At 39.1% G+C, this 15,585-nt stretch overlaps 1 protein-coding gene across 2 annotated transcripts in view; it reads right to left on the minus strand.

Moving 5' to 3' along the window:
* Positions 1 to 15,585, minus strand: part of SMURF2 (SMAD specific E3 ubiquitin protein ligase 2) — a 116,162-nt gene that overhangs the window by 8,121 nt on the left and 92,456 nt on the right. For both annotated transcript variants that reach the window (XM_030800404.1, XM_030800403.1), the window contains 6 exons: positions 12,663 to 12,858; positions 11,399 to 11,502; positions 7,472 to 7,586; positions 5,680 to 5,858; positions 4,729 to 4,866; positions 1,161 to 1,281 (listed from right to left, as the gene is read on the minus strand). In XM_030800404.1, the coding sequence (XP_030656264.1) occupies positions 1,161 to 1,281; positions 4,729 to 4,866; positions 5,680 to 5,858; positions 7,472 to 7,586; positions 11,399 to 11,502; positions 12,663 to 12,858 (853 nt within the window). The remainder of the gene's footprint in view (positions 1 to 1,160; positions 1,282 to 4,728; positions 4,867 to 5,679; positions 5,859 to 7,471; positions 7,587 to 11,398; positions 11,503 to 12,662; positions 12,859 to 15,585) is intronic.

Raw genomic sequence — 15,585 nt, forward strand, 5'->3', positions numbered from 1 at the left:
ACAAAAAACTATTAACTGTTTAGTATGGCTGTTAATCTAAAGACATTTAGAGGCCAGGCACGGTGGCTCACACCTGTAATCCCAGCACTTTGGAAGGCCGAGGTGAGTGGATCATTTGAGGTCAGGAGTCCCAGACCAGCCTGGCCAACATGGTGAAACCCCATTTCTACTAAAAATACAAAAATTAGCTGGACGTGGTGGCGGGTGCCTATAGTCTCAGCTACTTAGGAGGCTGAGGCAGGAGAATCACTTGAATCCAGGAGGTGGAGGTTGCAGTGAGCCGAGATCGTGCCACTGCTCTCCAGCCTGGGCAACTCTGTCTCAAAAAAAAAAAAAAAAAAGAGAGAGACAGACATTTAGATTCAATTTATCCCAGGTGTTTTAGTTATTTTCTCGATGATCTTGTCTAACAAATGCTTTCTTGCAAGCTTAGTGTAAAACCAATTCAGAGTAGGCTCTTACCCAAATAAATTTCAATATGGTAGATTAATGAGGTTTTACTTAACTAAATCAGTAACCACTAAGTTAGGGAATAAACATATATTGGAAGAATGTACATATAAGTCATGAAATCTGTTTAAAATAAGAAAGTACAGGATAGAAAAATAAATTAAAAATTTTCACAATATAAAGAGAGATTGCTCACAGCCGGGCACGGTGGCTCAAGCCTATAATCCTAGCACTTTGGGAGGCCAAGGCAGGCAGATCACTTGAGCTCAAGAGTTTGAGACCAGCCTGGGAAACATGGCAAAACCCTGCCTCTACCAAAAAAAAACAAAAACAAAAAAATTAGCCAGGTGTGCTGGTGCATGCTTGTGGTCCCAGCTACTTGGGAGGCTGAGGTGGAAGGATCATTTGAGCCCAGGAGGTCAAGGCTGCAGTGAGCCATGATTGCACCACTGCATCCCAGCCTGGGTGACAGAGTGAGACCCTGTCTCAGAAAAAATAAGAGAGAGAGAGATTGTTCACTCACAGAAATTCCAAAGCATGAAAGATCTTCAAAAGCATGAAAGACTTTTCCTGTGAATAAGAATTCTCAAGCATAGAACCATGAAACTTAGAAAGCACCAGAAATATGACTTTCCTCTAAAACTAAGTAACAAAATAATTCCCAATCCTTCCTTGTTACACTAGCGATGTTATAATACTAATGCACTAACCTCTAACTCCTTCTCATCAAATGTCTTCAGCAGATGTTGTGGAATTACTTCATTAAATCCTTTCTGCAGAGCCAGGAATTGAGCCTCAATGCCTCGTAAAAATCTCCAGTTCACATAGAGCCTGTAAACATTAGGCAGGATTTCGTTTAATCACATATATTTTCAGATCTGGTAATTATTATTATAAATCTCTACTTTAGTAACACTGCATTTTACAAGCATCTAACATTAACGATTTAGCCTAAAGTCTAAAAATAAATCTCAGACTAATGGGGATAAATGAACCCTGAGGTGTGACACAGTTCAATGTTGATGAAAAGCGGTAAACTACCAACAAAAGCAGCATCAGCAGGGCAACCCTCCAAATCAGAGAAGCTCCCAGGAAACAAGACGTCTACTAGAGCTGAGTCTTGATGAAATTTCTTTCTAAACTTATAGCATACATGCCAATAACTAGAATAAAGAGCTCTTTCACTCAAAAATGACTTATTTTTCTGATTTTACGTGCAAATGTAATTTGAATGTGTTGAGCGTTTTGTTTCTATTTGAGGGAGGCCTACGGGAGAACAGGAGGTAGAGAATCCTCATACTAAAAATGAGAAGAAGAAATGGTAAAAGCCATAGCAAGCACTTTTTGATTAAATAATCATTGTTCTCTAGAGGATATAAAAATTCTGGAAGATGTAATTTTACCAATAAAAAATGCACTAAACTACATCTATTGTGTGAATGTATGATTTATAAGTGAATTGTTTTTATTTATCTATCTACCCAAGAAAACTTCTCCATCTCATGCACCACAGAACTTACTCATCTGTCAAATTTGTTAACATTTCCAAATTTGGATAAATGGTTCTCTACTTTAAGAAATAAGTTACTTAACATTGCATCCTTTGGAGGACCACATTTTTGTTTGCTGGGTTAAGGGGACAGCAAAACTGTATAACTGTAAAAGTTTTTATTTGTAATTTTTAATCTCATAACTGTAGTTGGCAAGGGATTATTACTGTGTGCTGTAACCACGACTGAACCCTGAAGAGTGGGATCCAGGGACTGAGTAGGACACATGAGGTCTTGAAAAGGAGACACTGCTAAGACTTAGGAAATTCTCATTTGTTCTTTTTTTAATTATTTTTAATTTATATTAGATGGAATCTCATTCTGTCACCCAGGCTGGAGTGCAGTGGTGCGATCTCAGCTCACTGCAACCTCCATCTCCCAGGTTCAAGCGGTTCTCCTGCCTCAGGCTCCAAAGTAGCTGGGATTACAGGTGCCTGCCAACATGCTTGGCTAATTTTTGTATTTTTAGTGGAGATGAGGTTTCACCATGTTGGCTAGGCTGGTCTCGAACTCCTGACCTCAGGTGATCCACCCACCTTGGCCTCCCAAAATGCTGGGATTACAGGCACGAGCCACTGCACTCAGCCTGTTCTTTCATTTTTTTAAGTAGAAATGTAATACATACTTTTTATGTATATAACAAAAAAAATCAAACATTAACTATGGAGACAGTAAAATATGAAAGTCCATTCTTTTACCCTCTTTCTCCTCCCTATTTCCAGTCGCATCACCTCCACTCCCTCATCCTAGGCAAAAACTTTATTTGGTTGCAGCCTCCTGAACATCTTCAGTATAATTATAAAAAAACAGCCAGGCACGGTGGCTCACGCCTGTAATCCCAACACTTTGGGAGGCTGAGGCAAGCAGATCATGAAGTCAGGAGTTTGAGACCAGCCTGGCCAATATGGTGAAACCCCATCTCTGCTAATAATAAAAAAATTTGCTGGGCATGGTGGTGCGTACCTGTACTCCCAGCTACTTGGGAGGCTGAGGCAGGAGAATAACTTGAACCCGGGAGGCAGAGGTTGCAGTGAGCCAAGATCGTGCCACTGCACTCCAGCCTGAGCAGCAGAGTGAGACTCCGCCTCAAAAAAAACCAAAACAAACAAACAAACCAAAAAACCATGGATTTTGTTCCTATATAATTCTTCTAAGACTTACTTTTAAAATTTGACAGCGTATGCACTTTTAAATATCCACATAATATTCTGTTGAATGTATAATATAATCATTCTTCTCTAAAAACATTTTAGTAGTGTAACTTTTTTTCACAAGTAGCATTTAATTGACCGTCTTTCCCCATATTTGTTCAGTTACATGTGTGTTTCTGCAGAAGAGCCCTAAACACAGAGCTGCTAGTTAAAGGGCAAATGCTGCTGGTATCAAACTGCTTTCCAGAAAAGCTATGCCAGTGTTCACTCCAATCAAGTGGACCTCATATTTAAACTAGGAAACATTTTAGTAAGATTTGGGAACATAATCTATACACAAAAAGTATATCATGCAAGTTTCTGTGTATATACAGTAAAGTTCAAGTTCAAACTCCCAAAACTGATTACCATAGTTCTATGTTTAGAGGACTTTTTATTTCTCATAAGCCAAGTTAGCCCAATACATAAAAATTCCTCAATTTTTACTTTATGAAATCTGAAAAACATTTATTTACATTTATCCCTAAACTCACAATGTGCTCATTTATAAACAGGCTAAGTGTTAGTAAGATACCGCACAAAAGCCCTTCTGAATTGCCACCTGTGGTAGCTACACCACACGTGGCCCCAGTGCCCACATCTCCTGGTATTCACACCTTTGTACAGCTCCTCCTCCATGATGAAACTGGGCTGGCTGTCTCAGTTTAACCAGAAGTAGACAGCAGAAGTCACGTTGGCCAGGACCAGGCTTAGGCCTTAAAAAGATCTAGCAGCTTCTGGCCGGGCGCGGTGGCTCACGCTTGTAATCCCAGCACTTTGGGAGGCCGAGGAGGGCGGATCACGAGGTCAGGAGATCGAGACCAGGGTGAAACCCCGTCTCTACTAAAAATACAAAAAATTAGCCGGGCGTGGTGGCGGGCGCCTGTAGTCCCAGCTACTCGGAGAGGCTGAGGCAGGAGAATGGCGTGAACCTGGGAGGTGGAGCTTGCAGTGAGCCGAGATTGCACCACTGCACTCCAGCCTGGGTGACAGAGCGAGACTCCGTCTCAAAAAAAAAAAAAAAAAAAAAAATCTAGCAGCTTCTGCTTTTGAGCTTTAGAAAGCTGGCCACCCCATAAGAAGTCTGGCTATCTTGTTGGGAGAGAGAGTGGCTATGGGGAGAAGGAGTGGTCATCGAAAGAGGGATATCACACTTTGATATCACACAGGGAGGACCAAGGAACTCAGCCAACAATGAGAACAAGGCCCCAGACAGTGACCCCAGTTGACAGCCATGCCAGCTAGCCCTCAGCCATTTGAGTTATCCTAGTTATGAGTGAAGAGGCCATCCTGGTGTTGCAGGCCTAGCTGACATCTTGTGGAACAGCAGTGTTGTCATCCATGTTGTTCTTTTGCCCAATTTCCTGACCCATGGAATTGTGAAAAATAATAAAATGTCTATTCTAAATAAGCCACTAAATTCTCCTGAAGCGGATTTTGTAACACTAAGTAGTACTATCTAAATATTTAAGTTTGTTCATACTAACATTCTAGAACATTAAAAAAAAATTCAGCCTTGAGAACACAGGAGTGTTTACCTGACATATTCTTTTTTATTTTCTTCATTAACAGGGATACTCTTGCCATTTGGTTTAAGTTCATGCTGAATAATTTCACCATATGCATTATGTTCAACACAGAAGGTATGGTCCAAAACACCTGTAATATCATTCTCACTGGATAGGAAAGAGGAAAAGATATGTAACTGGAACCTAAAATACAGACCCTATAGATGTATTAATTGGTGAGATAAAACTAAGATCATTTTATAATATAACAAATGTGAGGTCAGATTCTGCTTCCATACCACCTAGTTCTTTCTGGACAGAAAAGTCAAAGAGCTTTAACCTTCATAAACACAGAAAATGAGTAATGAGAACGAACCTTGGTCAAAGCTGGGCCTTGCGAGAACCACCAATATAGGACAATTTCAGTTATATTTGGCATTCTGAAGAGCCCTACTCGGTACTGTACTCCAAGGGGCCAAGTGCCTGTGTATCCCTAGTGAGAAAGCTACTGTATACTTTATAAAAAATAAACATTGCCAGTGTATCTTCATAAAACAATGACCCCTTGAAAAACAGAATCAGTTCTTAGCTTAAATTCAACAATTAGTTCTTAATCTAAAAGTATGGTTCCAACAATCGCCACTTCATTAAAATCAACAGCAGCAAGAATTTGCTATTCTAACACATGCAGGTTTGGAACAGAATTTGCATCACATTGAGGAAATAATTATATAAAGTACTTTTAAAAATAGAATATACTAGTTGTTTTTTCCTTTTTAAAGTAGTAACACTTGCTAAGTTTAAGGAATTTGAAATGTATAAAGAAGCTACAGAAAGGGGGAAATCACATACGATCCTATCACTCAAATAACCACTCAATATTTTCTGTGTAATTTTTTTAAGCACATCAGTTTTGAAACATATTTTTTTTTAAAGCTCAGAGTTTAACTATAATGAAGAGATAGAAGACTCAATACATACAGTATCCACACTAAACTGTTATGAAGATCTGGATCTACTAACTCCATGTCATCCAAAGTAATTGACTTCCCAAGCAATTGCTTATAAAAAGGCAATGTGAAACCACCATCAATATAATGTCCATGAAACACAGCCATTCCCATTATTCGTCCAACAAAGTGGAAATAGGATAAATGTTCCTGAAATTGAAAACAGTGTATATACTCAAGTTAGACATTATCCAGGAAAATTTTAATAAAAATGAAATATTTCAGCAACATTAATTTTTTTGAGAATAAGCATAAAATTTTTACTCTTCAATATAGTCAGGAGGGAGTATTTCTCTAGGGCATGCTCAGGAGTCTCTAGATCACCAGAGAACAGCATATTACACAGGGTAATATGCCCTTCTCGCAGGGGCCAGTCATTTTGTAAATTTTATCTTTTAGAAATTAAGTCCAAACTATGGTCCCAGAGCTTCATTCAACTACTTGCAGATCTTCTGCTCTTCCTTCTCTCACCTCCTGCTGAGCCCTCTGTCATGAAAAAAAATCTTTCAATCCTAAACCTCCCTACTTCCTCGATCTAACCAGAAATTAAACATCAAAACACCATAGATTTAAGAGCACAGACTTGGTATCAGACTTGAATTAGAATCATGATTCTGCTAGTCAATGGCATATGGACAAATTAACCCCTGTAGGACTAACCGTCCACATCTGGAAATATGAGGATAATAACAGTATCTAAAAAGCATCTCTATGAGGAGTAAAATGAGGTGATGTTTGAAACCCCTGGAACTGGACCTGGCATGTTGTAAGCAGTCAATGAATGTGGGCTATTGTTACTACAGGGGCAGTAGTGGGCCCTCCAAAAAGAACCTTCACCTCAAAATCCTCCCTAAATAATTTCCTGAAACAAATCTAACATTTCTACCCTTTTATATATATTTGGTCTTTCATCACACATTGTTTTGTTAGATGTTTGTATTTTAAAATTCTTTTACCTCTCTATTTACTAAGTAATCTTTTAAGCTCATCTTCAAACCTTTTAAGTTTTTGTTTATTTTTTAAAAGTAACACACACACACACACGCACACACACATATATATTTACCAAAGTTGCATTATACTGTTTGATAACCTTCTTTTCACTTAACACATCATAAACACCATCTTTCCATATCATTAACTATTATCCCACATTATCATTTTAGTGGCTGTATAGTATGCCCTTATGTGGAAAGACAATATAAAAACAATACATTAGTAATAGCTGCTAACTTCTGTCAGGTGCTTAATAATGTAGTCGATAGAGTTGTAGAGTGAATAACATACAGCACTGTGCTACGTGCTTAATGTGCAGGGTCCCATTTCATTCTCATAACCCCTCTTTGAGGTACAAATGTATTTATTAGCAATGACAAAACTGAAGCTTAAGTCCATGAACTTGCCCTGAAAGGTCACAAAGCTAGTAAGTGATGAGACCACGACATGTCTTTCTAATTCCAGAACGTATGCCTTTAATCATTTGCATTATTCTGCTTCATGTCATAATTTAATCAGTCCCTGGCTCTTGAAGACAACTACGTTGTTTTCAGTTGAGTGCTACTATAAACAATAAACATCCCTGTTTCCAAATTGGTGCATATATCCATAATCATCTGCTCGGGAAAATTTTATAGAAGAGGAATTGCTGAGTCAAAGGGCACAACTAAGACAAGGACAAACAATTTCTATATAATAAACTACATTAACATGTAAACATGAAAAGCATTATAGGTCATAATTCACATCATAACTTCAAATCATACCGGATTAACTGCAGAATCAGGATTGATCTGCAATGTATAAATATCATCTCTTGAATACTGGAAGAGGCCGTAGTATGGATTCAACATTTCATGTGACAAGAGATACAACCATTCCCTAGAAAACAAGATACGACCAAGGAATTTTTTTGTTAATGTATACATTTTTATTAAGATATGCCATTAATTCATCATTTTAGCAAATAATGTTTTAAATTAATAAAAGGCAAAAAAAAAGCACTAACTACAGTTATATAAGAGCACACTGGAAAAATCTACCATACCCAAATAGCATATAAAAACTATTGTATCGAAGTAACATCTCACTCAAAATTTAGGCAATTTTACTATATTTTAGCATCAAAGAGTATAAAAGTATTATCCAACAGTTCAGCTACTCATGAGATGATATAGTCCAGTGGTCTGTTACTTTTACTTGCCAAATAAATTTGTAATCCATAATAAACATAAAACAAAAGCAAGAATATGGTTTTATTTCAAAATGTCCATGTGAGGCTGGGGACGGTGGCTCACACCTGTGATCCCAGCACTTTGGGGGGCCAAGACAGATGGTTCGCGTGAGCTCAGGAGTTTGTGACCAGCCTGGGTAACAAGGCGAAACCCCATCTCTACAAAAAATACAAAAATTAGCCAGGTTGATGGCACTTGCCTATAGTCCCAGCTACTTGGGAGGCAGAGGTGGGAGGACTGCTTGAGCCCTGGAGGTCGAGGCTGCAGTGAGCTGAGATTGCACCACTGCACCCCAGCCTGGGTGACAGAGTGAGACCCTGTCTCAAACAAAAAAAAAAGAGTCCACGTCATCTATACTATCCTGGTCTACTCCTATCATGACCAGTTTATACAGACATATAATATAGTATTGATTTACTCTTCATTTTGGACAAGGGTATATTTTGTTGTAGTATTGAGTACGGACATTTCATTATCCATTTCATTATCATTCACTGTATAAACCCTAAAACATACCATGATAAAAATATAAGTGGGTAAGGATTGCAAGGCATTTGGTGTAGGTATGGACTCAAGGGCAAACCTGCATTCTTTGGGTATGTTCCATACCACTTCTTGACTTCAAATGTAAATCAATGTTTTTAAAACCTGGAATAAAAAGTACTCCCACCTTGAATTTATTAAATCCCTCAAATTTTTCAAAGTATAAAAGATAATTTGTTACTCACTTTGGAAATTCACTAGTCTAGGACTTAAGAAATGTAGTTCTAGTCTTAATTCTTGTCATTCCTCGGCTAGGGAACGTTATTTAAATGATATATCTTGGTATTATGGATTAAACAGATTGAATAATATTTTTGAGCAAATGCAGAATAGTATTAAAACTAGTTAAAGGAAAATGTTTCAAAATTCTATGTGATGGAGTCTAAATTAAATTATATGTAACATTTGAAAAACTACTCTAGAGATTAAAAAAAGAAGTAACGTCTCCACATAAGCAGCCTTCCCAACATAACACTCATCTGATGTGTCTTGTGCTTTTGGTGTGTGTATGTGTTTTTTAAAAAGAAAATCCAAATTTTTGTTTTGTTTTACCAAGTATTTAGAACACAAGTAAGAGCAGAACTCAACTACTTTGAGATTCTACTATGGAATAAAGTTCAGAAAAAGCAGATCACTGTCACATTCCATTTATTCTGCTCAAACCCTGACAGTAGTAAGGTTAAAAAACAAAAAACTGGGCAGGGTGCAGTGGCTCACGCCTGTAATCCCAGCACTTTGGGAGGCTAAGGTGGGCAGATCACGAGGTCAGCAGATTGAGACCAGCATGGCCAACATGGTGAAACCCCATCTCTATTAAAAATACAAAAATTAGCTAGGCGTGGTTGTACGCGCCTGCAGTCCCAGCTACTCGGGAGACTGAGGCTGGAGAATTTCTTGAACCCAGGAGGCAGAGGTTGCAGGGATCCGAGATTGCGCCACTGCACTCCAGCCTGGCGACAGAGTGAGATTCCATCTCAAAAACAACAACAAAAAAAACTGACTACATGAGCCAGGCATGGTGGCTCATGCCTGTAATTCCAGCACTTGGGGAGGCTGAGGCAGGAAGATCACTTGAGGCCAGGAGTTTGAGACCAGCCTGGGCAACACAGACCCTGTTTCTACCAAAAAAAAAAAAAAAAAAAAAAAACAAAAAAAAAAAAAAAACACTTTTTTTTTTTTTTTTTTGACATGGAGTCACGCTCTGTCACCAGGCTGGAGTGCAGTGGCACGGTCTCGGCTCAGTGCAACCTTTGCCTCCTGGGTTCAAGTGATTCCCCTGCCTCAGCCTCCTGAATAGCTGGGACTAGAGGTGTGCGCCACCACACCCAGCTAATTTTTTTTTTTTTTTAGTTTTTAGTAGAGACGGGGTTTCATCATGTTGGCCAGGATGGTCTCAATCTCTTGACCTCATGATCTGCCCACCTCGGTCTCCCAAAGTGCTGGGATTACAGGTGTGAGCCACCGCACCTGGCCAAATTTTTTTTTTTAATTAGGCATGGAAGCACGTGCCTATAGTCCTAGCTCTTTAGGAGGCTGAGGCAGGAGGATCACTTGTACCTAGGAGTTCGAAGCTGCAGTGAGCCATGATCACATCACTGCACTCCATGGAGCCTGGGTGACAGAGCGAGACCCTGTCTCTAAAAAACTAAATAAATAAAATAAACTACTTATTTGATCTATATATATAATTACAGTACTCAGATGCCACCAGTAGTTGATGATGATGATGTTTTCCCAATAAACATTCATTCTAGTTATGAGTAAATAATATAAATTCCACAGAAACTATCAAGTCCTAAGTATGATGTGCAAGGGATTATTTTTAAAAATCCACACTAAAGAAACCATCCATAGGTTTAAAAGGTGACAGAACGAAAATAAGTCTACAAATACACACATGTAATGCTAAATAACAATTAATGGGAATTATTGAAAACATAATTTTGGTTGAAGATTAGGGAAAGCAGAATTACTATAATGATCCTTGGAACATTTCAATACAGAGCTACAGTGTTTCTCCTACATTTATATAAAACGAATTTTCACCCTTAGAAAAGAATTCTTGTAGTAAATATAATATCAGCAATAAATCACTGGCTGGGTGCAGTGGCTCACACCTGTAATCCCAGCACTTTGGAAGACTGGGGCACGCAGATTGCTTGAGCTCAGGAGTTCGAGAATAGCCTGGGCAACATGGCAAAAACCCCATCTCTACAAAAAAAAAATACAAAAATTAGCCGGGTGTGGTGGCTTGTACCTGTAGTCCCAGCTACTAAGGAGGCTGAGGTGGGAGGATGTCTTGAGCCCAGGATGGGGAGGTTGCAGTGAGCTGAGATCGCGCCACTACACTCCAGCCTGGGTGACAGAGGGAGACCCTGTCTCCAAAAAAAAAAAAAAAAAAAAAAAGAAAATCAATTTGACTTGACCCGTGAGTTACAAATGTAGCAGAAGCATTATACGTTCTGTACTGAAACATTCTGAGGACCATCATGATATGTACATGTGTATACACACATGCATGCATACACATTCATTTAACAAGGTAAAAAGGCATAACAATGGAAGCAAAGAGAACCAGTATTCAGTCCAGGTTATACATCATTTAAATCTCAAAACTGTTCCTGACAATGTAAAGCAGAGGCAATAATGTACTTAAGGAGAGAGATGGAGAAAACACAGGGCCTGCAGTCTCACGGGACTCAGATGATCCATTGGGGAGTTCTAAAATACCTGTCCGGTAGCAGTGCCACCCTAACCTCATTATGAATATATCTATTAGGATATCCTCAGTAATACAAACATTAGGGAATATAATACCAAAAAATAAATGTCAATGAGAAAGTTACACCACAGGAAGTATCTTAAATTTGTAAGTACAAAGATCCGTATGTCATAAGCTGGCAAGCAAGTCCTTACCTGGCAACCCCTCCGTAGTCAAGGCCTTCTTCTCCACGAAATTTTATCATTAATCGCTTCCAGAGATCTTTTGGTCTCATTTTCATGACCTGTCGATATGATTCCTGAAAAAAATAATTTTTAATACACTATTACTATTAGGTCCTTTTAGCCTATTACTTAATCTCTCCCTGCCAATCCATCCAAAAAACTCAAGTCTAAATAAGGTGAAATTTGGCCAGGTGCAGTAGCTCACACCTGTAATCCCAACACTTTGGGAGGCTGAGGCGGGAGGATCACCTGAGGCCAGGAATTCTAGACCAGTCTGGGCAACATAGTGAAACTCTGTCTATACAAAAAAATTTTTTCTTAAATAGCTGGGCATGGTCGCATGCACCTGTAGTCCTAGCTACTTGGAAGGCTAAGGTGGGAGGACTGCTTGAGCCCAGGAGTTCAAGGTTACAGTGAGCTATGATCATGCCACTGCACTCCAGCCTGGGTGACAGAGCAAGATCTTGTCTCTTTTAAAAAAAGAAAAAGAGGCCAGGTGCAGTGGCTCATGCCTGTAATCCCAGCACTTTGGGAGGCTGAGGCGGGCATATCACGAGGTCAAGATATCAAGACCATCCTGGCCAACATGGTGAAACCCCATCTCTACTAAAAATACAAAAATTAGCTGGGCATGGTAGCGTGTGCCTGTAGTCCCAGGTATTCAGGAGGCTGAGGCAGGAGAATCGCTTGAACCCAGGAGGCGGAGGTTGCAGTGAGCTGAGATTGCATCACTGCACTCCAGCCTGGCGACAGACTCCATTTCAAAAAAAAAAAAAAAAGAGAGAGAGAAAGACAAATTAGCACTCTCAGTATTCTTGGAAAAGAGCATAAAACAAATTTAATTTCTAATTTTTTTTTTTGAGACGGAGTTTCATTCTTATTGCCCAGGCTGGAGTACAATGGTACAATCTTGGCTCACCACAACCTCCGCCTCCCAGAGTCAAGTGATTCTCCTGCCTCAGCCTCCCGAGTAGCTGGGATTACAGGCATGTGCCACCATGCCCAGCTAATTTTGTATTTTTAGTAGAGATGGGGTTTCTCCATGTTAGTCAGCCTGGCCTCGAACTCATGACCTCAGGTGATCCGCCCACCTCAGCCTCCCAAAGTGCTGGGATTACAGGCGTGAGCCACTGCACCCAGCCAATTTCTCTCTAATTTAAAATAAGGTTTGTATTAGCAAGCAATGAGTTTCTGGAAAAAAAATAATAAAACAAAATAAGGCTCGTAAATTTACCTCAAAAATCTCTTCCCTGGAAACCTCAATGCGGCAGTGACCTGCCTGAGGCTGTTGTTGGGAAAGTTCTTGCCGCAAAATTTTTAGTTTCTGAACCAGGTCTCGCTTGTACCTTGGGACTGTCAGGCATTCTGTGTCATCAGGACATAACGATACCACTTGCTGTTGCTGTTGATCTTTCAATTGGTTCTGCCGACTAGAAGTAAACATAGATGTTATTATTAAAGTATATCAAATTTTAAAAATTGCAATTATAGATTTAAAATAGCATCATATTATAAAGCAAGTCTAGCTCTATCATTTTCCAAGCCTTAGTAGAACATATACTTGGCTTGACATTTTTTGGCAGCAATAAACCAGCTACAAAGTTTATTTCTCATAGTCCACATAAACTGACAAAATTGGATAATGGAAGTTTATCCATAAAGCTTTATACAGCTTCTGAGGACAAATTTTTCCAATATAGCTTCCATTTTCCCCTATAGAGTTTACCATCACCCACTTTAAAATTCAGGCATGTGCCAAACACTGCTTGTTATCTAGAATCTTTCTTTCTGGAAGAGCCAAACAGGAGTCTGAATGGCAGCTTGGCAGGGATCCCTTCTTTTTATACACCAGGCCAAATATTATACCTAAAACATATGGCCATACAAAGAAAATATACCTTTGTTAAAAATGCCAAGTCAATATTAACTACTCTTACAAATACTATAATAAAGATTTTTTAACATACACACAAAATCAAAATAGATTATTGTGTACATAAATGCATTCCATAAACAACTGTATAATCTTATTTTTTTAAATGAACTTAGGTATATTTCACATCAGATACAAAAAGTAACTCAAAATGGACTGCAAACATCAATGTAAAATCCAAAGCCATAAAACTCCTAAGCACGGGAGAAAATTTGTTATGACATACATTAGGCAATGAATGATTTCTTAGATATAACACCAAAAGCACAATCTATGAAAGAACAAATGGATAAACAGAACGTCCATTTTTAAATTTTTTTTAAAGAGGCAGGGTCTTGCTATATTGCCCAGGCTGGCCCTGAACTCCTGGCTCAAGTGATCCTCCTGCCTCAGCCTCCTGGCAGCTAGAACTACAGGCACCCAATACCACCCTCAGCTTCAAGAAAATTGCTGCTCTTCAAAAGACACTGTTTAGGAAAACTAAAAAACAAGTCAAGTCACAGACTAGGAGAATTCCATTGGAAAGCATATATCAGATATGTAAATATCTAAAGAAGCTCAAAACTCAACAAAAAACTGAGCTGCTCGATTTGGGAGGGCTGGGGGCATGGCAAAAGATTCTGCCAAAGAAGCCATTCTACTCCTAGGTTATTTATTTAACCAAGAGAAATGAGGGCATATACATACAAAGACTTGCACATAAATGTTCATAATAGTTTTATCTGTCACAGCAAAAGACTGGAAACAACCCAAATGTCCATCAGTAGATAAATGAATAAACTGTGATATACCCATACAATGGAATACCACCAACAATAAAAAGAAATGAACTATGTAACAACAATGATGAATCTCAATATTATGTGAGTAAAAGAAATCATACTGCATGATTCCATTTATCTAGAAAATGCAAACTAATATACTGACAGAAAGCAGGTCAGTAGTTGGCTGGAGATGGGGTGTTATGGGTTGAACTGTGTGTCTGTCCCCCAAAAGATATGCTTAAGGCTCAACATCTGGTCAACCTGTGGATTTGACCTTATTTGGAAATAAGGTCTTTGCAGATAAAATCAAGGTAAGGTAAGATCATACTGGATTAGGATGGCCTTAAATCCAAAAACTGATGTCTTTATAAGAAGAGGGAAATTAGGATACATACATACAGGAAAGAAGACTATGGGAGGACAGAAGACAAAGACTGGAGCAATTTGTCTACAAGCCAAGGAACACCAAGGTTTCCAGAAACCACTGGAAGTTAGGAGAGAGGCATAGAACAGATTCTCTCTCAAACCCTCTGGAAGGAGCTCATTATCACTTACTAGAGTCAGCCCCTTACCCTGTAGTTCTGCCTCCAGAATTGTGAGAAAATGAATTTCTGTTGTTTTAAGCCACCCAGTTCGTGGTATTTTGTTACAGCAGCCCTGGGAAACTAACACAGGGTGGAAGTCCCACAGGGAGGGACAGAAGAAATCACAAAAGGGCAAGAGAAAACTTTTGGGGGTGGTGGATATGTTCACTATCTTCATTGTGGTGATGGTTTCATGGTGTATATCAAAACTTAAACTGTACACTTTAAATATTCAGTTTATTGTATGTCAATATATTTCAATAAGGCTGATTTTAAGAAATCCAGCAGACATCAGGCCTCTTCACAAAGCCTCCTGTGAAAGACCAAGCCATGCAAATGGAAAGGTGGCTTAGAGCTGAAGGACAAAACAGACACAGGAGAAAATCCTTCTGGGATGTGGGCAGCTAGCCTGGAACTATTGTTTCTGATGCACTCAGGGAAAAAAAAAATCTAACCACTCAGGGAAAAAAAAAATCTAACTACCCAATAAAACAGCCTGTCTCTTCAGGTGTGCTAGGGTGCAAGGGACAGTTCTGTAAGGGCTGATGTGAGAGTGCTGGCCAGGAAACAGTGGGGGTGCTGGTCTGCTATCCTTTAGGGCCTCTGCCAATGTCTAAAGACTTTATCAAACAAGCAAATGATTTTCTTGAAATCAAGTAGATCTGATAAGGAGGGAAAAGACTCAAATTGTAATGCCCTTGCCCATAAGTCATCTTTTTCTTTAAAAAGAAAAGCTTCCTTTAAGGGTATAAGGCAGAATATCTTCATGCAATGCCAGTCAAAGGAAGGGAAATAAGTAATTAGTGTTACAGGAATCAAAACAGGAAGGGAAAAAAAAAACCTCCATAGTCAGACTGGGTGGATTCAAATCCCAGC

The sequence above is a fragment of the Nomascus leucogenys genome, chromosome 19 (assembly GCF_006542625.1).
Source record: "Nomascus leucogenys isolate Asia chromosome 19, Asia_NLE_v1, whole genome shotgun sequence".
In the NCBI taxonomy this organism is placed as follows: Eukaryota; Metazoa; Chordata; class Mammalia; order Primates; family Hylobatidae; genus Nomascus; species Nomascus leucogenys.